Source organism: Microcaecilia unicolor, chromosome 9 (assembly GCF_901765095.1).
Source record: "Microcaecilia unicolor chromosome 9, aMicUni1.1, whole genome shotgun sequence".
In the NCBI taxonomy this organism is placed as follows: domain Eukaryota; kingdom Metazoa; phylum Chordata; class Amphibia; order Gymnophiona; family Siphonopidae; genus Microcaecilia; species Microcaecilia unicolor.
The window spans coordinates 141,245,298-141,272,564 of record NC_044039.1 but is presented as its reverse complement, the minus strand read 5'-3'; the positions used below and the strand labels follow the sequence as shown (position 1 = coordinate 141,272,564).

The window sequence follows — 27,267 nt, the reverse complement described above, 5'->3', positions numbered from 1 at the left end:
GAAACTCTGCCTCCCTCCTAGAGGTTTCCTTGATCCTTGGCAGTGATTTCAGTCTTACTCAAGATCCAAATTTAGAGAACTCAACCTTGGGGGATCCAGTACGGCAATGTTGATAGGCAACAATTGCACGCTTCTTTTCCAAATGGGACTTGGTTGACCCCTGGAGGCATTTTCATCAGCGAGAGCGTGATTACACCGACCGTTCAGAGGTGCATGATACCCACACCAGCATTGGTTTAGGGGAGGGTGGATCACTCGGTTATCAAGCTACACCTTTGGTCTGACCATGTTCCAGTATGGCTGTCCATTTAGGAGGTTTTAGAGACTCATGGCACTCTATTCTGGTGGTTTGGTGACAGTCTCCTGTTGGACCTGCAGAATGTGACCTACTTGGAAGGAGCCCTTAAAGAATACATCAAGTTTAATGATAAGCCTGACATCTCCCCAAGGAGTTTGTGGGAGAAGCTGAAGGCATTCTTATGTGGGAAAGTTATTGCTTTGGGGGCCTATAGGAATAAGCAAAGAGCACAAAAGCAAGAATCCTCGCAGCAGCAGTTGGCCCTGTTAGACCATCAACATAAGCACCACCCTGGATCTCGTCCAGCTAGAAGCTGTTCCGGGTGCTCTTCAAGACCTGGAGCTTGAGGAAATTGCAGAACAAATGCAGTCCTTACAACAGGAATATTTTGAAACTGGCAATAAGTCAGGGAGGTTGCAGTGAAAAGTCAGAAATCATATCCTAGCAATTCAAGGCTGGGGGGGTGTAGGGACCCCCAGCAAATTAGCGAGATTTTTACTTATTTTTATAAGACTTTATATATGCCTGAAACTGCGCCTGATGAGAAACTTTGCAGGCTGTGACGACCTGCCACTCGGTAAATCTAGGCCTCAATGTGTATTCTAAGTGCTTTTATTTGTGCTTTCAAACAGTTTTGCAAGATGGAGATGAGTTTTCTCCATTCATGGAGGTTGGCGGGAATGACCTTAATTTTAAATCCAGGCAAGGAACCCTACTCTGTGTAGCTTGTACCTGCCTATATCCTTGTTCGGTGCTGACTATATTATCTTCACAAAGATTTTGGTTACCCATTTACGGGTTTATATGCCCACATTCATCCAGGATGATCAGACTGGTTTTATAATGGGGCACCAAACATTTGATGATAATCGGAGAGTGTTGCATGTTGTTTGTGCAGTGCGGGAACAGGGGAGGTCAGAGCTGGTAATGGGCATTGATGCAGAAAAGCCATTCAGTTGGGTGTCCTGGCCCTTCCTGTTCTGGACTCTCTCTCAAGTTGGTATTACAGGGCGGTTTCTCTCCTGGGTTCACACTATTTACACTAAGCCTTTATGTAGCCTGCAAATCAGTGGGAGCATATGGTGACAGCTTTGAACTGACTAGTGGCACGAGACAGGGATGCACTCTTTCCCCCTTTTTATTTACTCTAACCATGGAGCCATTTGCTTCAGTAGCGGGATGATATCCGGGGTATTCCTGGTGGAGGTACTAAGACTAAGCTGTTACTTTTTGCTGCTGATGTGCTCCTTACCTTAAGCTCTCCATGGGACCCGGGGTTATGGATGTCCTGGAGACCAATGGCCATGTTTCCAGCTTTAAAATTAATCTAGCTGAGTCTGAAATTATGAATTTCTTTGACCCTCAAATGATATCTCGTGGAGACATCCATTGGGCCCCAAAGACCCTCAAACACTTGGGGATTCATCTTACAGCAAACTGGGGGACATTATAAAATGTTAATTGGCCATCTTTGTTGAGCTGCTTGTAAGCTGACTTGGACATATGGGTCCATTTAAATATTTCTTGGCTTGGTAGGGTCCACGCCATTAAGATTACGGTGCTGCCTAAATTGCTGTGTTTGTAGCACTTCTGATTGAGTTGCCTCCAAACCTTTTTTTGCTTACTACACCACAGTGTGTTTCTATATATTTGGAAGTGTAAACCTCCACGAGTGGTTCTGTCTACTATGTTTCAGTCTAGGAGACACGGGGGTGTGGTACCCAATTTTCAGCAGTATTATATAGCAGCTCAATTAAAATTCTTAGTGGGCCTGGCAGCGAGATACACATAAAACCCGGGTACACACGGAGCAACATATTTTCACAAGAATGCTCTTAGCCCATATTCCCTGGCTTCCTCTGCCATTCTTACGGGCTCTGGTTGGGAGGGTGACTACATATATGACCCTGACATTGCGAACCTCGGTCCACACTAGGCATTGGTTTTTCTCTGGGAGGGCCTATTTCTGGGCCACCCCTATTGTAGTGGCTGAGAGCTTTGTTCCTGGTCATAGCGACCCTTGTTATCGAGGATGAGTGACCAAGGGGTTGACCCAGTTGGGTCATTTGATGGAAGAGGGGGCCTTAGTCCCATTCTCAGAGCAGGAAGAGGAATATGGGTTGGCACATGCTGCTGCTTTTCATTTGTTACAGGTCTCTGATTTTATTAGGAGGCATGCATGCTTTTTTTGGACCTGTGCAATGCAGACACTCCTCTGGAGTGGGCGGTGAATGGGGTTAGCTGTGTAAGGCTTTAATCCAGCAGGTTGTACCTCCAATTAAATATATTTATTTATTTATTTTATTTATTGTCTTTGTACCCCACATTTTCCCACCTTTTTGCAGGCTCAATGTGGCTGTGGGAAACTGCTTGAGGTGATGGATACGCTCCACAGGATTGGGAGAGGATTTTTACCCAGTTTGGTGTCAATGGCTAGTAATATGGTGGAAAATGGATATAAAATGCTATATATGTGGGGGTCACGTGATGGTTACAGCCTGAGCGGACGTCTGTTGGCTCGGCTCCTCTCCCCTTCTCTCAATAATCCGTTTTTTTATGACTCTTCACGACGCAATTTGCCTGATTTTCGAGTGAGGAGTGCGGTCAGGCTGGGGACAGGCTGCTGTGATAGCGGAGGTGAGGAGATGCCGGTGAAGTCGTGCCAGGGCCGAGACAAGTCGAACACTGCTGTGAAAAAGATGGCGTCACCGGCCTCTTCGCTGCAGTTCTCTGTGGCACTGATGGGATTGCAAGAAAACACGGTGCACGTATCAATGAGAAACCTATATCAGCTACTAGATAAACTAGCTAAACTCCACACGGGAAATTAAAGATAGTGTAACGGGACACGTGGTGAGGATTCAACAGGCGGAAGAACGCATATCAGCGCAGGAAGATTTGTTAACAGCAGCAGAAACTCAAATTGGAGCCCTGGAGTCCCAGGTCTACACACTACTTGAAAGAGTGAAAGATCAGGACAACAGGGGACGCAGAAATAAGTTGCGTATAATAGGCGTTCCTGAAAGTGTGCCAGAGAGTGAGCTCCAAGAGCTGGCTGAGAGCTGGACCCCGAAAGCCATGGGGCTACCCTCGGAGGTAGGCCGTGTGCACGTGGAAAGGGTACATAGAATCGGAGTGCGCAGGGAACACTCCGGAAAGGCGAGACCGGTTATTGCCAGATACCTTAACTACGCAATAAAGGCCAAAATATTGGAGCTATTTTAAAAAACAACATGTGATTGAATACAATGGTGCCCGGCTGTTACTTTTCCAAGACTTTTCGGTATGAGTTACGGAACAGAGAAAGCTTTTTGGCACCATATTGTTCCCAACTATTTACAAAAGGAATTAAATTTGCCTTTCAATATCCTGCTCAGGTCCGGATTTCCTACGACAATCGTATGGTCACTTTGACCAAAGCGGAAGAGCTTAAGGCATTTTTGGACAAGCTCCCATCCGAGTAACCGGAAAGGTTGATGGCACAAACAACTTTGCGGCACAGAGGGCGAGATCTCAACGTGTTACAGGGAACAGTGCTTTGATGTTGGCAGCGAAGTGGAGCTGCTAGTGTTCTTTCAGTTCCCAATTACAGTCTGTGAACTATTTTTGTGCCCGGGGAAGCAAGGGAAGCTGATGAGATACTTCTGCTGAGGGGTGTTACACACTTGGTGAGCGTCATTGTGAAGCTTTTCGACAGCCAGGACAAGCGCCCCAGACGTGGGAAGAGTATCGGACAGGTCGACTATGCAGATACATTGTCTATTGGAATACAAGAAAGCGACCTGCGTATTTGATGCGCAGAGCAGTGGGACATGTTGGGGGTTTGGTGTTCACGTTGTGCATGTTATTATACTATACTGTTAGCCTGTTTAGAGGGAATGGTTTAAGGTGGAAGAGTAAACTGGTAGGTGTGCTATAGAGAGGGGGGAAGGGGCACTGTGTTCTGGGTATACCTTAGGGGGGCGAGGGGTTATAGTACAGAGAGTGGGGTGCGAAGAGGAGTGAGAGGGGGCGGATGTATGGGAGGTGGATGGCTGAGAGAGTGGATGAAGGGGTCAGGGGTGGGGGGAAAGGAGGTAGGGGGAGGGGAGGAAGGGTGGATAAGGGGGAGGGATGTGGGAGGGATAGAGAGGAAGGGGGGGAACTGGTGCTGGATGGAAAATTTGCTGAACAGTTAGTGGTGAAGAGTGTGGGGGAGCCACCATTGCTACAGATGCTCATGATATTAGCTCCAAGGAGGCGGTTTAGCTGGGGCACCGCCTTGGGGAGCTGTTGGCAGATTTACTCTGTCAGAGGTAAGGTGGGGGTGGTTGAATGGCCACATTAAATGTAGATGGCATTCAGTCGCCTGTCAAGAGATCTAAAATTCTCCAATACAACAAACATTTGAGAGTGGATGTCTTGTTCATCCAAGAAACCCGTCTCTCGCATTTGGAGCACCGCAAGCTGAAGCAGGGTTGGGTTGGGGAGCTGGCATTTGCTTCTTTCAACAGTAGACAAAGAGGGGTGGCTGTAATGATTAATAAGGGCCTGGACTCCACGCGACATAAAATTATACAAGATCCAGAGGGGCGGTTTGTTTGGGTAGGCGTCCTGCAGGGAAGGAAGGTGGCTCTGTGTTCAGTGTATGCTTCTAATGTCTATTCACACAAATTCTTTTCCTCCCTGTTGGCAGCACTGGTTCCTGTTAGTGACTATCAACTAGTGGTGGGTGGGGGGGGGATTTTAATATCACAGCGGACCCTCTTGTTGACTTCAACCCTCCAAAGAAGAGGTTTAAGGGCTTGGAAGGAAAAGGGGTAGGATTCCTACAACATGAGTTGGGGTTAGTGGACATTTGGCGAGCCTTATACCCAGACGACAGAGATTACACCTTTTATTCGCATGTGCACAAGGTCCAGGCTAGATTGGATTACATACTGATATCTCTTTCTCTTTTTTCGAAGACTCGTAGGGCAGGTATTGAAGCAGGCGCAGTGTCAGATCACAGTATGGTATGGGTAGATCTGGAGAGTTTAAGGGGAAGGACGGCAACGGGTTGGCGAATGAACCCTACATTATACCTGGACCCGGAGTTTAAGCCTTTTGAGGAGTGGCAGCACTACCTAGCGACGACAATCCGCAAGACACCGACCAAGTAGTGTACTGGGAAGCAGGGAAGGCACTAATGAGGGGTAAAATCATAGAATACACAACACATATGAGGAAAAATAGAGATGGGGAACTTCTTTCTATGTTAAAGCAATTGCAGGACGCTCGAGTTGCAGCCTTGAGAGGGGACCAGGAAGCGAGGGACAGATATAAAGTTTTGAAAAATAACATTAATGAACTTTTGAATCAAAGGGCCCTGAGAGATATTCAATTATACAAACATAAACTCCATAGATGGGGGAATAAGGCGGGGAGGTTGTTAACGAGTTTAGTCCATAACAGGCCTGCGAAACAGGTGATTTCTCGTATTAAATCGCAGTCGGAGATGTGTGAAAGGGAGTCAGAAATTCATGCAGCGTTTGTGGAATTTTATCAAACGTTATTTGATTCGGGGCATTGTGACTCAGGGAAGTGCACAGAATTTTTTAGGGGGCTTCGTATTCCAACATTGGCCCCAGACCAGCTAGCTGTTTTAAATGCGCACATACAGGGGGGAGGAAATTCAGGCCACTCTTAAGAGGCTCAAACTGGCAAAGGCGCCCGGGCCGGATGGGCTGGGGCCCAAGTTTTATAAACTTTTGGGGGTACACATGATGGGTCCTTTTGGTGACTTGGGACAGGCTTTGCTCACACCGGGTCGGACCGTGGGTGATCTGACTCATGCCACCATAGTAGTGTTGCCAAAGCCAGGGAGAGATAAGGAACAGCTGGGCTCGTACAGGCCGATTTCCCTACTAAATCAAGACATCAAAATGTTTGCCAGCATTTTGGCTTCTAGATTGGGGCGGGTCCTTCCCTCATTGGTCCATGGGGTTTCGTACCGGGCAGATTTGCCTCTACAAATATTCTGAGGGCTTTGAGCGCTTTACAAGCTAAGGGGGGGAATCTGGGGATGCAATTATCGCTAGCCTGGACGCGGAAAAAGCCTTCGATAAAATACTTTGGGATCATTTGTTTTGGATTTTACCGAAATTCGGCATATATGGGGAATTCTTGTCGGGGGTGAGAGCACTGTATAGTAAACCCACAGCCCAGATACTGATAAATGGAGAACTGTCCAATTCATTCACAATAAAAAGGGGTACAAGACAGGGATGCCCTTTGTCTCCTATGCTCTTTGTTCTAGCCATTGAGCCACTAGCCTGCAAAATTCGATAATTGGTAGACCTCCAGGGGATACAGGTGGGGGAGCAAGAATATAAAGTTAATCTCTTTGCAGATGACATGTTAATATTTATGGGCCGTGCGTCTTGGGGACTTCCCCTACTTATTGATTTAATTCAGCAATTTGGGTCTTTTTCAGGCCTTAAGATCAACTTTGAGAAGTCGGAGGCAATGGCGTCTTCTAATTGTGCTTGTGGGCAACTTCCGAACTTTCCTTTGGCTTGTTTGGTAGGCCCATTAAAATATCTGGGGGTATACTTGCATCTGGATTTCACTCTAATGTATAAAAAGAATGTGAGTGATAAACTGGAGGCAATTCGGGGGTTGTGTGGCAGATGGAGGGAATATCCCATTTCCTTTTTGGGTAGAGTGGCCCTGGTGAAGATGGTGATTTTCCCCAAGGTCTTGTATCCTCTTCAGATGATGCCCTTATGGATAAAAGATAAAGACGCGAGAGCATTTCAGGGAGTAATCTCCTTTATATGCGGCAATTGGAGGGCGCGTATTGGTTACAATAAGTTGACAAGGGAAAGGACTGAGGGGGGAGTTAAGTTACCAGATCTCAGACTTTATAATGTCGCAGCAGCATTAAGATGGATTCATGAACTGCACACGGGGATGCGGGTGTTCGCACCTGCAGGTGTGTGGGAAAGTGAGGCCGAGCCGTTTTCGGGTTTTTTTCGGTTACACACAATACCGGACCGCTAGTTAAGCTGTCTCCGCTATTGCGTCCGTTGAGATTAGCTTGGCATTGGGGGTGGGGGGGGTGGGAGGAGCTTCCCCATTTTTGGAACTACTGAACAACCCTCAGTTCTCAGCGGGGCAGGGGAGATCACCTTTTCAAACATGGGTTCAAATGGAGTGTCGGTATGTCGGACAGCTGATTGAAGTAGGTGGAGGTAGTCCCCCTTCTTTTTCGTCATGTCAATCCAAGTGGCAACTGCCACAGAAACTGTTCTTTTCTCATTTGCAGCTTGTGCATTATGTGCAGTCTCTGAGACAACTAGGTAACACGTACCCGACATTCACTAAACTTGACAATACATTTATGCAACTGCCACCGGAGCACAATTGGTTATCTTACTGGTATAAGTTGGGACTGGCTTGATGACCGCTACCTCTTTTTGCACAGCTAGCAAAGCAGTGGAGCTCACCAATAGAGTCGGAGATATCAGAGAAGGAACTCTCCAGCTGCTTTTTCTTGGCTTTCAAGACCACCCCTAATGTGGGGCTCCATGAAATTCAATTTAAAATATTACACATTGCATATGTCACTAGATGCCAGGGTAAGATGCTGGGTGTATGGGAGGACGACTGTGATAAATGCCAACGTGGTAAAGGTACTATTGTATACCATTTTTTATAATGCTGGGTGCTCCAGGATTTTTGGAAGGGAGTCCTTGGAAAACTGGAAGGGGCTCTTCAAGTTCAGTTGGAGTGGTCATACAGTATATTATTGCTAGGCTCTGATGCTGACCTTGTAGATCAGGGGCTCTCTGCTCATAAATGCAAATTTGTCCTCTTGGCATTAGTGCTCGCAAAAAGTCATATTGCAGCATTGGATAGATAAATCCCCCCCCCCCCCCCCCCCCCCCCCCCCCCCCGTTAAAGGGCAGGCCAGTATGGTACAGATGGCGGAATGGGAACAGGGGAAGCGGGATACTCCATACACAGGCATATGGAGGCACTGGCAGACGATGACCACATAGGTGGCTCTCACATTACACTCCACAATTTATAGAGGAAATATACTAACATAATGTTACCACCTCTCTCGGCTAGACTGTAGTGATGTGCTCCCAGATACTGATGTTTGTAGTCGTGGCGAATATCCAGGAAACACATACTCACAGCCGAGGGAGTGGAACAAATAAACTAACCTCGTCCTTTACTCTCAAAGAATAAAGGAGGAAAAGAAGCTAAATTTAGGATTTGTTCCTGAACTGGAAGAACCGCACCTTCAGATTTGCAAATTATCTTTTTCTTTATTGAATACAAATGCAAACAAATTTTCATTCAAATAAACTCAAAATCACAATTAGTGTGTGGCTTAATAGAACTGCAATAACATATTCAACATTCAAATGTAGTTTTACATGTATATATGGATTTTTTATATTTGATGTTCTGTTCTTCAGTTTTCCCTTAAAATGTTGTAAACCCCAAAAAAACTATATGTCCTTCAACACCCTTTGCCAATGTTACTTAGCTGTGGTTGAATGTATTTAGGTGATGTATTTCTTGCGTTGGAGCTCATCTGAAAATCCTTCAGCGGATGATCTACAGAATTCTTCTTCCTAAAACCTCACTTATAAAGAAAATAAATGGAGGCAAAGCCCTTAAACTCCCTGCTTGTCCAGGAACTGACTCCACTCTGGTGACAATTAATCAATTCTCAATACTGTGGCCAAACTCTCTAATTGAAATAAAATAAGTTAAAGGAGTACTCACTTCACAGCCTATTTTTCACTGTTGTTTCCCTAGTCTAAAATGATCCAGGCTTCAGCACTGCATTCAGAACCATCACACAGTAACACATTCCATATTCAAATAGTAATACAACATTCCATCTCACAGACTTCACATAAAAACATAACATTTCCCTGCACAGCTATCAGATCAATCTGAAGAATACAGCACACTCATACAAAAGCAGTGCTTAATCTGCCACCTGATCTCCAACCTTGCACTGAACTCAGAGCACTCACAAACACACCTTTTCCACAGACACAGCCTAATAGCTTCTTTCTCCAAATAACAGATTCACCTCTCAGTCCTTCCCCTGTGTCACAGTTAAAATCCTTACACACTTTTTCCTGACACCCTTATAGGCTTTCTCATTTAGTACAATTTCCAGCACAAAGCACAACCTCTCTCACTCTTACCAGGATAGGCAGCCATGTGTCCTCTTAATACCTTAACATACAGACTCTCATTCAACTTTCCATGACCTTAAATTCCCTTAGAACGTAACCATTCCATTCACTGCATGCAGGGACATACCTCTGTTTCACTCCAAACCAAACTAAATTTGGTTTAAAATTTCTCATCTGCAGCTCTCACTCACCTGAATCACACCAGTTTTCCCCACATGTATTCAGCCATGAGAAAGGCAGTCTGTTTATTTAAGTACTCACTTTTAAGTTCAAATCATCTCATTCTCAGTACCAAGGCTCACTTTCAATATCAAAGTACCTTTTTTCAATGTCACATTTCACTTTAAACTCATAAAATATACTTTTATTTCTTACATTTCACACACTCAGCATATGTTTCTCTCCAAGAGGCAGATGCACTAAAGCTAAATGAGCCTTTAATGACCCTCCAACGAGGAAAATTTGATCCGTTGCATGCATCAAAGGGCTTTTACCGAGGAAGCCAGCAGCTAACGAAAACGGAATGGAGATGAGCAATTAGTGTGAAAACCCCATTGAAACGACATGCACTAACCTTTTCCGATTGCCTTTACGCAGGAAAAAGGCAGGAAAACTAACGAGAGGTCTGGACCTCTCGTTAGGACAGCTCTGTGCCAGGAAAAATCATTAAGTGAAAAAATAAACAAATTTTGAGCCTATCCCAGCGCATTAGCAGAGCTAAAAGCGCTGTGATTGGTCCAAAGGACGTCAGCAAACACATCAAATAAAAAAAATAAAAAAAGGATCGGGAGGGGGCAAGGGCGCTCATCAGGAGCGTCCTGTATGGACGGCCTTGCCCCCCCCCCCCCCCCCCCCCGAAAAAGCAAAATGCTAGCTGCCCCGGTCCCCCTCCCTTCCTGTTCCTGTGTTCTGCAGAGCTAACTCCGCCTCCCGTCATTCTTCTGCCCCGTGCCCCGCCCCCGCTGCCCCCCCTGAGGTCGACTACGCCGCTCCCCCCCTCCACCGAGACCCCCCTCCCTATTAACGACCCGAGCAGCGCCTCTCACCTCTTTCAGAAGCGCTGCACGGGCAGGAAGATCTATTGTGTTGGTTGTAGTCTCCATGACGTCTCTTCTTCCCTGGCCTAGGCCCCGCCTCCTTCTGACGTAAGTAACCTACGTCAGAAGGAGGCGGGGCCTGGGCCAGGGAAGACGTCATGGAGACTCTACAACCAACACAATAGATCTTCCTGCTCGTGCAGCGCTTCTGAAAGAGGTGAGAGGCGCTGCTCGGGTCGTTAATAGGGAGGGGGGTCTCGGTGGAGGGGGGGAGCGGCGTAGTCGACCTCAGGGGGGGCAGCAGGGGCGGGGCACGGGGCAGAAGAATGACGGGAGGCGGAGTTAGCTCTGTAGAACACAGGAACAGGAAGGGAGGGGGACCGGGGCAGCTAGCATTTTGCTTTTTCGGGGGGGGGGAGTGGCGGAAAGTGGGGAGCAGCGGGGGAGGGGGGCAAGGCCGTCCATACAGGACGCTCCTGATGAGCGCCCTTGCCCCCTCCCGATCCTTTGTTTTTGGATTTTGCTGACCGGGTAGCCACGTGTATTTGTTGTGGCTTTTTTTTTTGTTTTGTTTTTACGTTTGCAGCTTGCGCAGAGCAGCCAGCAAAACGCTTGGCTGCTCTGCACATGATTTAGGGGCCGATTACCGATGTGTATTGTGATTCTTTGATACATTGTACGTTTGAATACCGATCTGAGCATGTGTGACTTTTTTTTTTGGTGCATTCTTCGTTTTTTAAAAATCGTTAGGGACTTTAACGATTTTGATTTTTTTACGTTTGGTTGCTGCATCTGCCTCCAAGTCATTCCCTGCTCTCTCTTCAGTTCACTCAGCAGTCTCCCTGGCAACTCACCCCCACCCCCACCCCCAGAGGAACATATGACATCACTCAACCAATCAGCTTGTCAGCTAAAGATTGTTTTTTATTTCTCTGATCTGTTTAGAATCTTGGCTGTCCCTTCTCCCCCCCCCCCCCCCCCCCATAAAAGTTACTGCAAAACTTCCTATATAGAGAATTTTAAAGTCAAATTTTAACCTGAAACAGCAAGGAACATTTTATAGTACAATCCCCACTTAATCATGGTTTATTTCTTGAAAAATAAAATCATATTTAAGAAACATCTCACACTTTCTTCACCTAACTCTATTAACAATTCCCAAACTAACTTTAAACCTTTTCCAGCCCGCAGCATCCACCAAACCCCTGGTACAGCCCCCCCCCCCCCCCAAGAGCCCCAGGAAAAAAAAACATTTAATATATGTTACCATATATTACAATAACACAACATAAAGCGGATTAAGTACCAGTTCAGAAGGGGAGGGAGGGGGGATGGGAAGGGGAGGAGGGGGTTGGATGGGGGGGAGGTTGGTACCAAGGGAGGGGAACGCTACCAGTTTTCAGGAGTATAAATAAAAAGTGAGAAACACCTGTTTCAGTACAGTTCTGGTCTTTTGGTATTTATGTAGGGCAAAGGGGACGAGATATGTGCAATATGGCACAGCAAAGTATAAGGAAAGGGTATCCTTATGTCCCTGATGAAGTGTACTTTTATTGTGTACTGCAATTCTGTTGAACAGTAATGTTGATATCTTGTGTTCTCAATTCTTGTACTTTGTATGGTGTGTTTCTCCTCTGAATAAAAAAACATTTTTTTAAAAATGCTATATATGTGGTATCTTGCCCTAGACCACCTCCATACCATCTATCCCGCTGTCTCTGCCCTATGTTGGTGAGGGTGTGGTGATAAGGGGATGTTCCTTCATATATGGTGAACCTGTCCACAGGCCCAGGTCTATTGGATGATGGCGTTTGCCCTGCTTACTGAGATAATTAGCCTTCCGTTATCGCTGTTCCAAAATCGGGCTGCTTGCTTGGACAAATCAGTTCAAAGTATATTATCTTCAGTGACCAAGTATAGACAGTTTCGGAAATAGATAAAACCTATTTAAGAAATGTATATTGAATCATACATGATTTCTGTTTTAATATTAATTGTTTATCCATTTCCTGGAAATGACCAGTCTCTTTAATGTGATCTGCATTGAACTGGAAGGTATATAACTGAATATAAATTTTATTGTTATAAGTTACTGAAAGTTAAAATACCTATAGGGGATTGGCCATAGTGGAAACTAATAAAAGGAAGGCTAGGGTAAATTTGAACCTATTAGTGACTGCAAAATGCTATATGGTGACATGATGGAAGAAAATGGACCCACTGACTGGAGGAGAGTTACTTCAAATGAATCAAGGAATTGTTTGAAATGGGAAGTTTAATCTTGGAACTGAGAGATCAACAGATTGATTTTGAAACCTAGTATGAAACAGCTGCTACGAATTAAATAGAAAGATTTAAAACAGAGTAAACAATGCTAAGAGCTAAAGTTTGAATCTCATTTCATCTACTGAGGCTGTTTTGTGACATTAAGCAGATCTCTATTTCCTTTTGCTCAAGTACTTAGATTGTAAACCTTTGGGGAAAAGCAGGCTAAAAATTTCAAATTATTATGTGATCAATAGAAATCAAACAAAATAAAACATGGAAAAGAAAATAAGATACCTTTTTTATTGGCCATAACTTAATACATTAAAACATAAAAAACTATTCTCCGAGGACAAGCAGGCTGCTTGTTCTCACTGATGGGTGACGTCCACGGCAGCCCCTCCAATCGGAAACTTCACTAGCAAAGGCCTTTGCTAGTCCTCGCGCGCCCATGCGCACCGCGCATGCGCGGCCGTCTTCCCGCCTGAACCGGCTCGTGTTCGTCAGTCTTCTTTTGTCCGCGCTCATTACGGTCGTGTTTGCGCCATTCGCGCCCCTTAAGTTGACATTCGTGCGTCTTTTGACTTTTTCGCTCTAAAAAAAAAAAAGGGATTTCGGAGAAGGGCCTTTCGGTCTTTTCCCTTCCCCGTATTTCTAGTTTTTGACCCCGATAAGTTTTCTTTCGTTTCGGGGTAGGCCCCTTTGAGGCCTCGGGTCGAGTTTTTTTCTCCCCCTCTTTTTGGTGCCTTACCGCAATTACGAGTTTTGATTTCGCCACCGTGATTTTCCGCCCATGTCATCGAAGTCTCCCAGCGGCTTCAAGAAGTGCACCCAGTGCGCCCGGGTAATCTCGCTCTCTCATAGGCACGCGTCGTGTCTTCAGTGTCTGGGGGCTGGGCACCGCCCGCAGGCCTGTAGTCTTTGCGCCCTTTTACAGAAAAGGACTCAGGTAGCGAGATTGGCCCAGTGGAACATTTTGTTCTCGGGCTCTTCGTCGGCATTGGCACCAGGAGTATCGAGGACGTCGACAGCGTCAAGACCTCCGCCCTCTGCCGCGACTGTATCCATTGCATCGAGGCATTGACCCTCTGCATCGTCGGGGCCCATACATCGGAAGGCTGCGTCGGTGGTACCGGGACCTCCACTAGTGCTGATGTCGTCGGACGGTGGTGCTTCGTCTGGAGTGCAGGTGAGGGCTGTCCATTCCCCTGCTGGTAGCGGTGAGCCTTCGGGTGGGTCTCCCCCTACCCTGAGGGCTCCTGCGGCCCCGAGGAAGCGACGGCTGGATTCTACGTCCTCGTCGGTACCGGGAAGCTCCGGTGACATGCTTCGTTTGAAAAAGTCAAAGAAGCATCGACACCGGTCTCCTTCCCGCGTCGGTACCGAGAGCTCTGGTTCGCCGAGGGAGTTGGCACCCAGCAGGCATCGGCACCGGGAGGACCGCTCACCCTCTGTTCAGGAGGTGTCGATGCGCTCCATCTTGGACAGCCCGGAACAGCCTCCACTCCCGGAACAGACTCTGACTTCGACTCCTGCATCGGCTTCCATGTCTTTCTCCGCAGCCGCCCTGCACGAGAGTCTCCGGGCCGTTCTCCCAGAGATCCTGGGAGAGCTGTTGCGCCCTTCCCCTCCGGTACCGGGGGTGCTTGCGCCACCAGTACCGTCGAGTGAGGCGCCGGCTGGCCCCTTGCCCGGGGTGAGGTCTCCGACATCGGTGCCGCTTGCGGTACCGACTGCGGTCGCCTCCCAGGAAGGCTCCCCGTCGGCGGAGGGAGCTTCGCCGGTGCGGGCGAGGGAGTCTACCTCTCGACGCTCCCACCGTGGCCGTGGTTCCACGGAGTCGAGTCGGGCATGGCTTCAGACACAGGTTCATGAACTTGTGTCTGATACCGATGGTGAGGCCTCGTGGGAGGAGGAGGAGGACATCAGATATTTCTCTGACGAGGAGTCTGATGGCCTTCCTTCTGATCCCACTCCCCTCCCCTGAAAGGCAGCTTTCTTCTCCCGAGAGTCTGTCTTTTGTGGCCTTTGTCCGGGAGATGTCTACGGCCATCCCCTTCCCGGTGGTTGTGGAGGACGAGCCCAGGGCTGAAATGTTTGAGCTCCTGGACTATCCTTCTCCACCTAAGGAAGCGTCCACAGTACCCATGCATCATGTCCTAAAAAAGACATTGCTGGCGAACTGGACCAAGCCTTTAAGTAATCCCCACATTCCCAAGAAGATCGAGTCCCAGTAGCGGATCCATGGGGATCCAGAGCTAATGCGCACTCCGTTGCCTCACGACTCTGGAGTTGTGGATTTGGCCCTAAAGAAGGCTAAGAGTTCTAGGGAGCATGCTTCGGTGCCCCCGGGCAAAGACTGTAGAACCTTAGACTCCTTTGGTAGGAAGGCCTACCATTCCTCTATGCTCATGGCCAAAATTCAGTCTTACCAGCTCTACACGAGCATACACATGCGGAACAATGTGCGGCAGTTGGCGGGCTTGGTGGACAAGCTCCCTCCTGAGCAAGCCAAGCCATTTCAGGAGGTGGTCAGGCAGCTGAAGGCGTGCAGAAAATTCCTGGCCAGAGGGGTATATGATACCTTTGATGTTGCGTCCAGGCCGCTGCTCAAGGTGTGGTGATACGCAGACTCTCATGGCTGCATGCCTCCAACCTGGAGAATAGGATCCAGCAGCGGATTGCGGACTCGCCTTGCCTTGCGGACAATATTTTTGGAGAGAAGGTCGAACAGGTGGTAGAGCAGCTCCACCAGCGGGATACCGCTTTCGACAAGTTCTCTCGCCGGCAGCCTTCAGCTTCTACCTCTACAGGTAGACGTTTTTATGGGGGAAGGAAGACTGTTCCCTACTCTTCTGGTAAGCGTAGGTACAATCCTCCTTCTCGACAGCCTGCGGCCCAGGCTAAGCCCCAGCGCGCGCGCTCTCGTCAGCAGCGTGCGCCTCAGCAAGGCCCCTCGGCTCCCCAGCAAAAGCAAGGGACGAGCTTTTGACTGGCTCCAGCAGAGCATAGCCGACATCCAAGTGTCAGTGCCGGGCGATCTGCCGGTCAGAGGGAGGTTGAAAGTTTTTCACCAAAGGTGGCCTCTCATAACCTCCGATCAGTGGGTTCTTCAAATAGTCCGGCAAGGATACACCCTCAATTTGGCCTCCAAATTGTCCACCGGGAGCTACAGCTTCCAGCACAAGCAGGTACTTGCAGAGGAGCTCTCCACCCTTCTCAGCGCCAATGCGGTCGAGCCCGTGCCATCCGGGCAAGAAGGGCTGGGATTCTATTCCAGGTACTTCCTTGTGGAAAAGAAAAAACAGGGGGGATGCGTCCCATCCTAGACCCAAGGGCCCTGAACAAATATTTGGTCAAGGAAAAGTTCAGGATGCTTTCCCTGGGCACCCTTCTCCCCATGATTCAGGAAAACGTCTGACTATGCTCACTGGACTTGAAGGACGCCTACACGCACATCCCGATACTGCCAGCTCACAGACAGTATCTGCGATTTCAGCTGGGCACACGTCACTTCCAGTACTGTGTGCTACCCTTTGGGCTCGCCTCTGCGCCCAGAGTGTTCATGAAGTGCTTGGCTTTAGTAGCAGCGGCACTTCGCAGGCTGGGGGTACACGTGTTCCCATATCTCGACGATTGGCTGGTGAAGAACACATCCGAGGCAGGAGCTCTACGGTCCATGCAGATGACTATTCGCCTCCTGGAGCTACTGGGGTTTGTGATAAATTATCCAAAGTCCCACCTTCTCCCAGTGCAGAGACTAGAATTCATAGGAGCTCTGCTGGATTCGCGGACGGCTCGTGCCTATCTCCCAGAGACGAGAGCCAACAACTTATTGTCCCTCGTCTCGCGGGTGCGAGCGTCCCAGCAGATCACAGCTCGGCAGATGTTGAGATTGCTGGGCCACATGGCCTCCACAGTTCATGTGACTCCCATGGCCCGCCTTCACATGAGATCTGCTCAATGGACCCTAGCTTCCCAGTGGTTTCAGGCTGCTGGGGATCTAGAAGACGTGATCCACCTGTCCACGAGTTTTCTCAAATCCTTGTATTGGTGGACGATTTGGTCCAATTTGACTCTGGGACGTCCTTTCCAAATTCCTCAGCCACAAAAAGTGCTGACTATGGATGCGTCTCTCCTGGGGTGGGGAGTTCATGTCGTTGGGCTTCACACCCAGGGAAGCTGGTCCCTCCAGGAACGCGATCTGCAGATCCATCTTCTGGAGTTGCGAGCGGTCTGGAACGCTCTGAAGGCTGTCAGAGATCGGCTGTCCCATCAAATTATCCAAATTCAGACAGACAACCAGGTTGCCATGTATTACATCAACAAGCAGGGGGGCACCGGATCTTGCCCCCTGTGTCAGGAAGCCATCAGCATGTGGCTCTGGGCTCGCCGTCAGGGCATGGTGCTCCAAGCCACATATCTGGCAGGCGTAAACAACAGTCTGGCCGACAGACTGAGCAGGATTATGCAACCTCACGAGTGGTCGCTCAATTCCCGTGTAGTGCGACAGATCTTCCAGGTGTGGGGCACCCCCTTGGTAGATCTCTTTGCATCTCGAGCCAACCACAAAGTCCCTCAGTTCTGTTCCAGGCTTCAGGCCCACGGCAGACTGGCATCGGATGCCTTCCTCCTGGACTGGGGGGAGGGTCTGCTGTATGCTTATCCTCCCATACCTCTGGTGGGGAAGACTTTGTTGAAACTCAAGCAAGACCGAGGCACCATGATTCTGATTGCTCCTTTTTGGCCGCGTCAGATCTGGTTCCCTCTTCTTCTGGAGTTGTCCTCCGAAGAACCGTGAAGATTGGAGTGTTTTCCGACCCTCATCACAAAGGACGAAGGGGCGCTTCTGCATCCCAACCTCCAGTCTCTGGCTCTCACGGCCTGGATGTTGAGAGCGTAGACTTTGCCTCTTTGGGTCTGTCAGAGGGTGTCTCCCGCATCTTGCTTGCTTCCAGGAAAGATTCCACTAAGAGGAGTTATTTCTTTCTATGGAGGAGTTTTGCCGTCTGGTGTGACAGCAAGGCCCTAGATCCTCGCTCTTGTCCTATACAGACCCTGCTTGAATACCTTCTGCACTTGTCTGAGTCTGGTCTCAAGACCAACTCTGTAAGGGTTCACCTTAGCGCAATCAGTGCATACCATTACCGTGTGGAAGGTAAGCCGATCTCAGGACAGCCTTTAGTTGTTCGCTTCATGAGAGGTTTGCTTTTGTCAAAGCCCCCCGTCAAACCTCCTACAGTGTCATGGGATCTCAATGTCGTTCTCACCCAGCTGATGAAACCTCCTTTTGAGCCACTGAACTCCTGCCATCTGAAGTACTTGACCTGGAAGGTCATTTTCTTGGTGGCAGTTACTTCAGCTCGTAGAGTCAGCTTCAGGCCCTGGTAGCCCAAGCCCCTTGCACCAAATTTCATCGTAACAGAGTAGTCCTCCGCACTCACCCTAAGTTCTTGCCAAAGGTTGTGTCGGAGTTCCATCTGAACCAGTCAATTGTCTTGCCAACATTCTTTCCCCGCCCTCATTCCTGCCCTGCTGAATGTCAGCTGCACACATTGGACTGCAAGAGAGCATTGGCCTTCTATCTGGAGCGGACACAGCCCAACAGACAGTCCGCCCAATTGTTTGTTTCTTTTGATCCCAACAGGAGGGGAGTGGCTGTGGGGAAACGCACCATATCCAATTGGCTAGCAGATTGCATTTCCTTCACTTACGCCCAGGCTGGGCTGGCTCTTGAGGGTCATGTCACGGCTCATAATGTTAGAGCCATGGCAGCGTCAGTAGCCCACTTGAAGCAGCCACTATTGAAGAGATTTGCAAAGCTGCGACGTGGTCATCTGTCCACACATTCACATCTCATTACTGCCTGCAGCAGGATACCCGACGCAACAGTCGGTTCGGGCAGTCGGTGCTTCAGAATCTGTTCGGGGTTTATAATCCAACTCCACCCCCCTAGGCCCATGTTTTTTCTGTTCCAGGCTGCACTCTCAGTTAGTTGGATAAATTGTTAGATCAATCTCAGTTATGTCCTCGCCGTTGCGAGGTCCAATTGACCATGGTTGTTGTTTTGAGTGAGCCTGGGGGCTAGGGATACCCCATCAGTGAGAACAAGCAGCCTGCTTGTCCTCGGAGAAAGCAAATGCTACATACCTGTAGAAGGTATTCTCCGAGGACAGCAGGCTGATTGTTCTCACAAACCCGCCCGCCTCCCCTTTGGAGTTGTGTCTTCCCTTGTTTTTGTCTTGCTACATATGGGACTGACGAACACGAGCCAGTTCGGGCGGGAAGACGGCCGCGCATGCGCGGTGCGCATGGGCGCGCGAGGACTAGCAAAGGCCTTTGCTAGTGAAGTTTCCGATTGGAGGGGCTGCCTTGGATGTCACCCATCAGTGAGAACAATCAGCCTGCTGTCCTCGGAGAATACCTTCTACAGGTATGTAGCATTCGCTTTATGTTTAAATAATGTTCTAAGTTGAAGTTCAATTATAGCAGATGTCTACCCTTATTGTACAGAAACACCACCTTAGAAGGTATCCTCAGCCAGTATAGTAGAGCGAGATGAAACAAAGTAAGGTATTGTGTTACCCAGTATATTTCTGCTTCCCCTAACCTTTCTTTAAAGTTGTCTGTTTATAATTTAATAGGTGAGATCTTACACACAAAGAAATATATGTTTAGGGACTAAATCATGGTAAAATGCAGTTGTGATACACTTATCTTTCATAAAAATTTATAAATTGAAAAAATAAAATTTCAGTGTACACAAAATCTGTAAGGTACAGAGCTAAAGGAGAAAGAATGAACTCTGTTAATGTCTGATGGTCTTTTTTCTTTGGCTTTTGCAGACTGTGAAGATTTATTTATGATGCCAAAGATTGTGAATGTAACATCACTGGCCACTGAAGCTGGATTGAACTTGGATCTGAGCAGAAAGGAGTCTGCTTCTGTAATTGTAGATAGCAATGATAAGGCCCCTAACAAACCTCCAATGAAAACAACTAAAGACTCTGAGGATGCTGCCAAAAAGGAAGGTAGAAATGGCCAGCTTGCACCAAGTATAGGTCCCACACAGATCCTTTTTGAGGATAAAGAACTTGAATTTTCAGAGATGCTGAAAATTGCTGACACAGATGATTCTGTAGAAACTGGCATCTCGGAAAAGCTTGTCATAGGAGAAATCGGTGGAAACCAAGGCCAGACTAAAGAGACTGATGGGGGAACCGAACGACTAAAGGTGAAAGAGTCCCCATTCCGGAGGCTGAAAGACTCCAGGATAGAAAGAGAACTGAGAAAAGTGGCTTCTGCTATGGAAGAAGCAGCTTTGGATCCCAGTGACTTAATAGGTAGCATTGAGGATCATGATGACACAGATGAAACCCTCACTTCACTTCTGAATGAGATTGCATTCCTTAACCAACAGCTAAATAATGACAATTCTAGTTTGTCAGTAAGCCCAGATTTTTCCCAAGGAGACCCAGAACTTCACAGGGGAACATCCAGTGAGTTAGATGCAGGAGATGCTGCTTTTCAGTTTGGTAATTTTAAATCATTTTCTGAGGTGAGAGAGAGTAGTGGCTGTATAAGTCCCCTCTTGCTCCACCTAGAAGATGATGAGCTTCATGACCCTGAGAAGCATTTGGAGCAATCTTCATCTCAACCTAGTATCTTGAAATTGGTTATGGATTCTGAAAAAGAAGATACTGCTGTACTCAATGATGGAAAGAAAAAGGCAAAAGATCTCTTAGAATCTGACAGGTTGCCATCTACTCCTAACCTGCAGATAAAGTCTAGCCAGGAAATCAGTGGAATAGATTCTTTGTGGAGGCCTATGCCAAAATTGGCACCCCTAGGATTAAAAGCATCACAGCTACCAGCAGATCAAGAGGGACAAAGTACTAAAGTGATGCCATCTCTGGCCCCTGTGGTTGTAAAACTGGGATCAGTGGGAGTGAAATCAGCTGAAAAAGAAGAGGAGGGTTCCAGGGTGATGCCTGTACTGTTCCCTGTTGCTACAGCATTGAACAGTTCTGGTATGTTGCCATCAAGTCCTGCAGACAAATAACCTTAAAGATCTCTTCATATAGGAGTGGCTTCATTTGGGGCATTGTCTCCAAAAGAGTTCATTTTCCACATACCGTGACAGTAATGAACTTTCAAGGGTTTGGTGCACAATCAATTGCAGCAACTCACTTCTCAGCCTTCTTGTCTAGGTCTGAAGTAGGACCAAATGTTGAACTCTGTTTTTGTCTCAAGAAGGAAGAAAGTTCACGTGGGAGCCATTTCTGGACAAGCTAGTGCATTAGTACAGTGAAACTAAGTGTCTGAGACCTGTATTCCTTTTAAAAGTTTACTAAGAGTTACTCAGCTGTAGGTGCATCAATTTGATAAATTTCAGACCAATGCACTAAATTAACAAGGCCAGATTTATATGATGCAGTGTAGAAGTAGTGATTCAAGAGGTCACATTGTCATATAATAGTTGTAAAGCAGGTCACAACCAAAGCTTTTCACCATAGGCCAAAAGTTTGACTTCATGGGGATCTATGAAATCAAACCACTGGGCTTTACGTATTGAAAGAACTATTACTGCAGCTACAGAAATGTCTGCATCCTATTTTATGGCATCGCTAAAAGAGACAGAATAAAATGGGAAAGCAGTCTTATACTAACATTGTAGTTAGGAGGAATGAAGAGCAATGTGCTGTTTTATTGTGTGGTAACAGAATAACCCACCCTCTGATTTTCCTACAGTAATTTTTGCCTTTATAGCTGAATTGGCTTTTAAAAGTATAATAGATGTTTTCCTGTATAATGAAAGGTAATTTAAGGTCTTTCATAAACCTAAGTTCAGGTCAGTCAGTTCCATGCAATATACACACACTTTTTTTGGGGGGGGGGGGGGGGGGGGGACTGTTTCAGGTCTCAGGTCTGTTAATCATGGTTCATATGTGAGTTTCTGAACAGGAAGTGTTATCAATTAAGTACGTGTGATGGCCATTAGGCAACAATAAAATGGTTGTAAGTATACACATATACCTCATATTAACTGACACCATGTATTTTTCAAATAGTTCATTGTCCCAGTAAAGAATAAGAAACTCAGTAGGGAACTAACTAGGGTAGTATTTACAATTTCAAGATGTATTTTTATATTACTCTTTCATTACAGGTTTCATGAGTTGTACAAATGCTTTTCCCAGTAATTGTTAAACTGAAAATGCCCTGCGGACTATAGATATTTATATTTTTGCACATTTTTTGTACACAGATTTTGTTTTTGTAGTTTCTTTGAGTATTGGCTTTTCCACTTCTGAGGAAGAGGATTTTGATAAATGTAAATTTCTCCTCTCTAATTTGTACATATGAATTGTGATGCATTAGATTGACTTATGTTTTCCTATCAGGTGAGAGTGCTATGAAACTAGTAGAGGTCTTATAGAAGTGCCTGAGGCAAGTTTTGCATTTTCTGGAACCATGGTGCTTCAGGATATTATCTTAAGCCCTTAATATTACATAGAGCTAGCCACTTTCAAGCAGATTTGAATAAAACTTCATTAAATTCTCTGATACCTATAATGTATTTTATTATTCTTGTTTCCATTTACATGTATCACAATATGAAAAACTTCTGGAAGGTGCAGCTATAGTCTTTTCACATTGCAGGAGGTATTTGCTGCTCTGAAAATATTCTGTCTGTTTACCCCATCCCACTCTCCCGCCCTTTCATTCTATCCTCCACAGAATCTAGTGGTTATGTTGACAGGTCAGTCTGTTCTCCTCTAAAGTACCTGGCTGCCTATGGAAGTGGTCTTATTGTTAAAACCTATAAACGGTCTCAACGTGTATGCAATTTCTTATTACAGTGAAGGCAGCTTGAGCATTATATATATATATATATATATATATATATATATATATATATATATATATATATAGTATTTATAGACAATACTGTTCCACATTACTTATCAGCATGTGTCTAGATTTACTAGCAGGAGAAGAAAATCTTGAAAGTATATGCGTGTCATCTTTCTCTTCTATTCCCACATTACTGAGCAGCTTCTGAGACAAAATCATATGACAGTACATCACCCTGTTTTGCCACTGTAATATTTCCAGTATGCACTAAAGTCTGGTCTGTAGGACCATTTCTTTATTCTGCTAGATCAGTCTAGACTGGTGGGTTATGTCCCTCCCCTCCTCCCCCCCCCCCCCCCCCCCCCCCCCCCATCAGCAGTTGGAGTCGGAGATTTGAAGATTCTGATGACGATAGCAGTATAACAGGTGATTCAGCCAGGAATATTCCTAGTATTTTTCTGCCTTCAGCAAATGGTGCAGGTTGACTGGTGAAACAGGATTTCTTCAGAACAAGCCTCTAGGGTGCAGTCTATGGCTTTTAGACTTTGAGGTTTAGCCTTGACCTAAGCATTGCTCCCAGGCACTGGTCCACCCACTTTCCTATGGTCAAGCACACAAGTGTCTTTCCCTCAGAGGTCCCAAGCACTGGCAGGGACCCTAATGGGCCTTGTCCAGCAGGGTTGAGTAGTAGTCCCCTCCCTTCACCGTGATTCATTTTCTGCCCCCTCCCCACCTGCATACCTTAAAAAAAAAAAAGACAAGATGCATTGCTTTTTGTATCAGCTTTACCTTCCTCTTTCATTTTTTTTTTTTAAGGGAAAGCAGTATGGTGGTAATTGGATACTACTTAATTTAATTAAATAGGTAGGCAGGGGGCTGACTGGAGTAGACCTATGCCAGGCTCCCTAACTGCTTTTATTTTCTCCTCAGCAGGGGTTCTTCGTTGGCCTGCTGAGGAGTATTCATGCCAGGAGGCAGATACTGCAAGGTCTTGGCATTTTTGGACCTGCTAGAGAGTAGCCTGTGGATGGGGATCCCATTTGTTAAGATCTCTACAAACCTTCTAGGGCCTTCCATTTCATCCTGCCCTCTCCCAGATGGTGTTACCGCAGTGTAAGTTTCCAGGTGGAGTTCTTCAGTGCACTAAACTCATGGGCAGGCTCTCTCCCCTTCCACAGGGACATCTCAATAAGTTTCTCAGTCTCCCTAAATCCGTCACCAAAAAAGACTACTAACTAAGTAGAGAGCGACTTAGCCCTTAAGAATAATCATTGCAAAATGGAGTTGTTTCTCAAGCAAACATTTAACGCCTGTGTTCTTGACATACAGGCTTCTGTCTGTAGCAGTTATGGGGCTAAGGCTCTTTTACAGTGGAAGAAGCAATTGCCCACCTCATTGAATGTGGCCAGGTTGGAGTCAACGCAGCCTTACTTGCGGATGCTCTTTACAACCTTGTATGTATTTGTTCTTACTCAGTGGCAGCTGTGGTAGTGGCGTGTGGATAGCTATGGCCATGTCATTGGTTGACAGATACAGTATCCACATCTGACTTGAGTAAGATGGTATTTCAAGGTCACTTGTTCAGTGAGGATTTGGAAAAGATTGTTAAGAACCTGGGCAAGGCTTCCAAGGACTTGACCGGCCGGATCTCAGTGCTGGCCTTTTGGGCCCATTCTCAGGATTGTGCTCGGTATCGGCAGAATAAGAAAGCTTTCTCTGCCTCAGCATTGTGAAGTCAGAAGCATTGCCCTTTCAAGGGACTCATTGGGCAAGAGATGGACCCTCCATGTCCACTTCCAAAGGAACCCAGTGAGGTTTTGTGAGTCTCCAAGGAGGTTTAGGTGGGAGGTTATCTCACCCTGTTCCACCAGGATTGGGCTCATATCCCTTCTGAACAGTGGCTTCTAGAGAAAGTCCATCTGGGCTGTGCATTGGAATTTACATAGCCAGTTTCTGATGTCTTTTTGGTTTCCCCATGTGGTTCTCCCCTTAAGGTGTTAGGAGCAGTGGGCATAAGCAGTGGTGTTCCTTTTTTTTTTTTTTTTTGTTACATTTGTACCCCGCGCTTTCCCACTCATGGCAGGCTCAATGCGGCTTACATATTATATATAGGTACTTATTTGTACCTGGGGCAATGGAGGGTTAAGTGACTTGCCCAGAGTCACAAGGAGCTGCCTGTGCCTGAAGTGGGAATCGAACTCAGTTCCCCAGGACCAGAGTCCACCACCCTAACCACTAGGCCACTCCTCCACTCCATTTATTTCGGGGTGTCCAAAAAGGAAGGTTCCTTCCAGCCTATTCTGGATCTGAAGGGAATCAGTGTCTCGCTTTGGATTTCCCACTTTTGCATGGAAAACTTATGATCAGTGCCTACGGCAGTCAAACAAAAGAGTTCCTGATTTTTCTGGATCTCATGGAGGCCTACTTTCACACTGCCATCATAGCCAACTACAAACAGTTTCTCTGCTTATGTGTTCTGGGTTAGCATTTCCAGTTTTGGAAGAACAATTTTCAGTTGGCGATGGCTCAAAGAACTTTTACAAAGTAATGGTAGTCATGGTGACCCACTTGCACAAGCAGAGTGTTCATGTCCATCTGTACTTGGACAGTTGATGGATCTGAGCCGATTCCACATTAGAGTAGAGATTAATGATCTCAGTCTGTCTGCTTGAGCACCTGTGCTGGGTAAGTGAATTATTCTAAAAATCAGCTAGTGCCCTCTCAGAGATATGTCAGGGTGCTTTTTGATACCAAGCACGGCATAGTGTTTCTAACCCAGGAGAGCATGCTCAAGCTCTGGGTGCAGAAAAGGTCATTCTGTATGCAGTAGGCATCCCAAGTAACTCCTGGTCTCCATGACAGCCATGCTTGAAGTAGTGCCCTGGGTAAAAGCCCACTTGAGACCTCGGTCTCTGTTGTGCTGGTTTCCCAAGACCCAACAATTTGAGGCTTGGCTCCTGACCTGCAGGAGCTTGAAGCTAGGACACACCCCCCCCCCCCCCCCCCAAAAAAAAAAAAATTAGTTGGTAACCACAGACACGAGTTTGGTGGGCTGGTGTCCCCATGGTCTGCATCACATGTTACAAGAGAGTTGGTCTCTGCAGGAGGCCTCATGGAACATCATTCTTCTGGAGGCCAGGGCCATTTGCTTTGGCACTGCAGCTCTTTCAGCTACTCCTACCTCGGAACAGCGACCCGCTAACATCAGGTAGGTCCTGCATAAAAATCAGCATGCCCTGGCAGTAAGTGGAGTGAGACGGAGCCACATGCTCTGGCAGTAAGTGGAGAGGGAGCCACGGACTTGGTGTGAGAGTCTGAGAGAGGAGAAGAGTCACCTCAGAACACTGGCCCGCTGACAACGTCAGATGGATCCCACATAAAGATCAGCATGCCCCTGTAGCACAGCCACAGGGTGTGGCCAAGTACTGGTGGAGTCTAGGAATTCTGGTTAGCACCTCTCAGTTTAAGTGACTCTTTTGGGACTCTTGTTCTCTTCTCCTGGTTTGATATGGGAAAATGCAAAGTTAAAATCAGGCTCCCTGCTTTGAGTACTCCCTCTGCTCCAGGTCCTGTTGATAAACAATTGATGCATCTTAGTAAAGGTGGCTTCTTTTCCCAGCCTGTTGACCGTGATTATAGAGCTTCTTTGAGTCCAGGAGAGAGGTTTTCTCCTATCCCACCCTATGCTTCTCTAGTCTCTCCTAAGGTGGGTCCATCCCAAGAGGGTGTCTGTCCAACAGAGGGTGGTCCTGCAATACAGTTACCAGCTATGAAATCATTGACTTCTAGCTCTCTGAGGCCTGTTCAATTTCTAACTGAAGCAGTGGCGTAGCCAAGGGTGGGCTTGGGTGGGCCCAGGCCCACCCACTTTGGGTTCAGGCCCACCCAGTAGCAGCATACCTATGAAGTGGCTGGCAGGGATCCCCAAGCCCCACCAGCTGAAAACTCCCAACAAGTGTCCCTCCTGCATACCTTGTAAGTAGCAGATCTTCGCCTGACATACATACTGCTCGCACCGGCCCCACAGCCTTCCCTCTGATGTATTTCTGCCTAGGCGGAAACAGGAAATTGCATAGAGGGAAGGGTGTGGGGCCAACATGAGCAGTGTGTATTAGTTGCTGCTCGCTGCTGGTTAAAATCTGCTATTTAAAAGGTGTACGGGAGAGGGGGGGATGTTTGAGAGACCATATGGCATGCAGGCAAGAGAAGGAGAGACCAAATCACCTGTGGGACGGGGAGAGGTTCTTCTGCCCACCCATCTTGGGCCCAGGCCCACCCAAAATTGGGTGTCTGGCTACGCCCCTGAACTGAAGTACCTCCTGTTGAAGCGGAAACGTCAGAGCTAACTTTGGCTGATGTTTGGAAGGTGGGTAAGAGAACTGAAGCTATGCTGCATGGCCCTGTGCAGCAGTTATGTGATTTTTCAAGCTATTTCTAAGATGGAGGACTTGGACAAATAAAAAAAGACTTAATTGGATAATTCTCAAGTTGGAATCTCAGGTTGGGATTCTGCAAAGGACTGGATCCTCTGGGATAGTTTGTTTCTTCATAGGCACTTGGAGATGTTAGAAAATCAGTGCAGAGAAAAAAACTGACATTCTTAAATTTTCCTATTTGT

At 47.0% G+C, this 27,267-nt stretch overlaps 1 protein-coding gene and 1 long non-coding RNA gene across 2 annotated transcripts in view; one reads left to right on the top strand and one right to left on the bottom strand.

Annotated features, from left to right (window-relative positions):
- The window catches only part of MGA (MAX dimerization protein MGA), an 801,076-nt gene extending 779,409 nt beyond the window's left edge, over positions 1-21,667 (top strand). Inside the window, 1 exon segment of the mRNA XM_030215215.1 lies at positions 19,637-21,667. Coding sequence (XP_030071075.1) covers positions 19,637-20,853 — 1,217 coding nt within the window. The 3' untranslated portion in view covers positions 20,854-21,667.
- LOC115478020 lies at positions 12,533-27,007 on the bottom strand. Its single transcript, XR_003943415.1, has 3 exons — positions 26,997-27,007; positions 23,706-23,712; positions 12,533-12,618 (listed from the first exon to the last, which is right to left on the bottom strand). It is a non-coding gene; the product is annotated as an uncharacterized LOC115478020 (long non-coding RNA).
- Between the last annotated feature and the right edge of the window lie 260 nt (positions 27,008-27,267).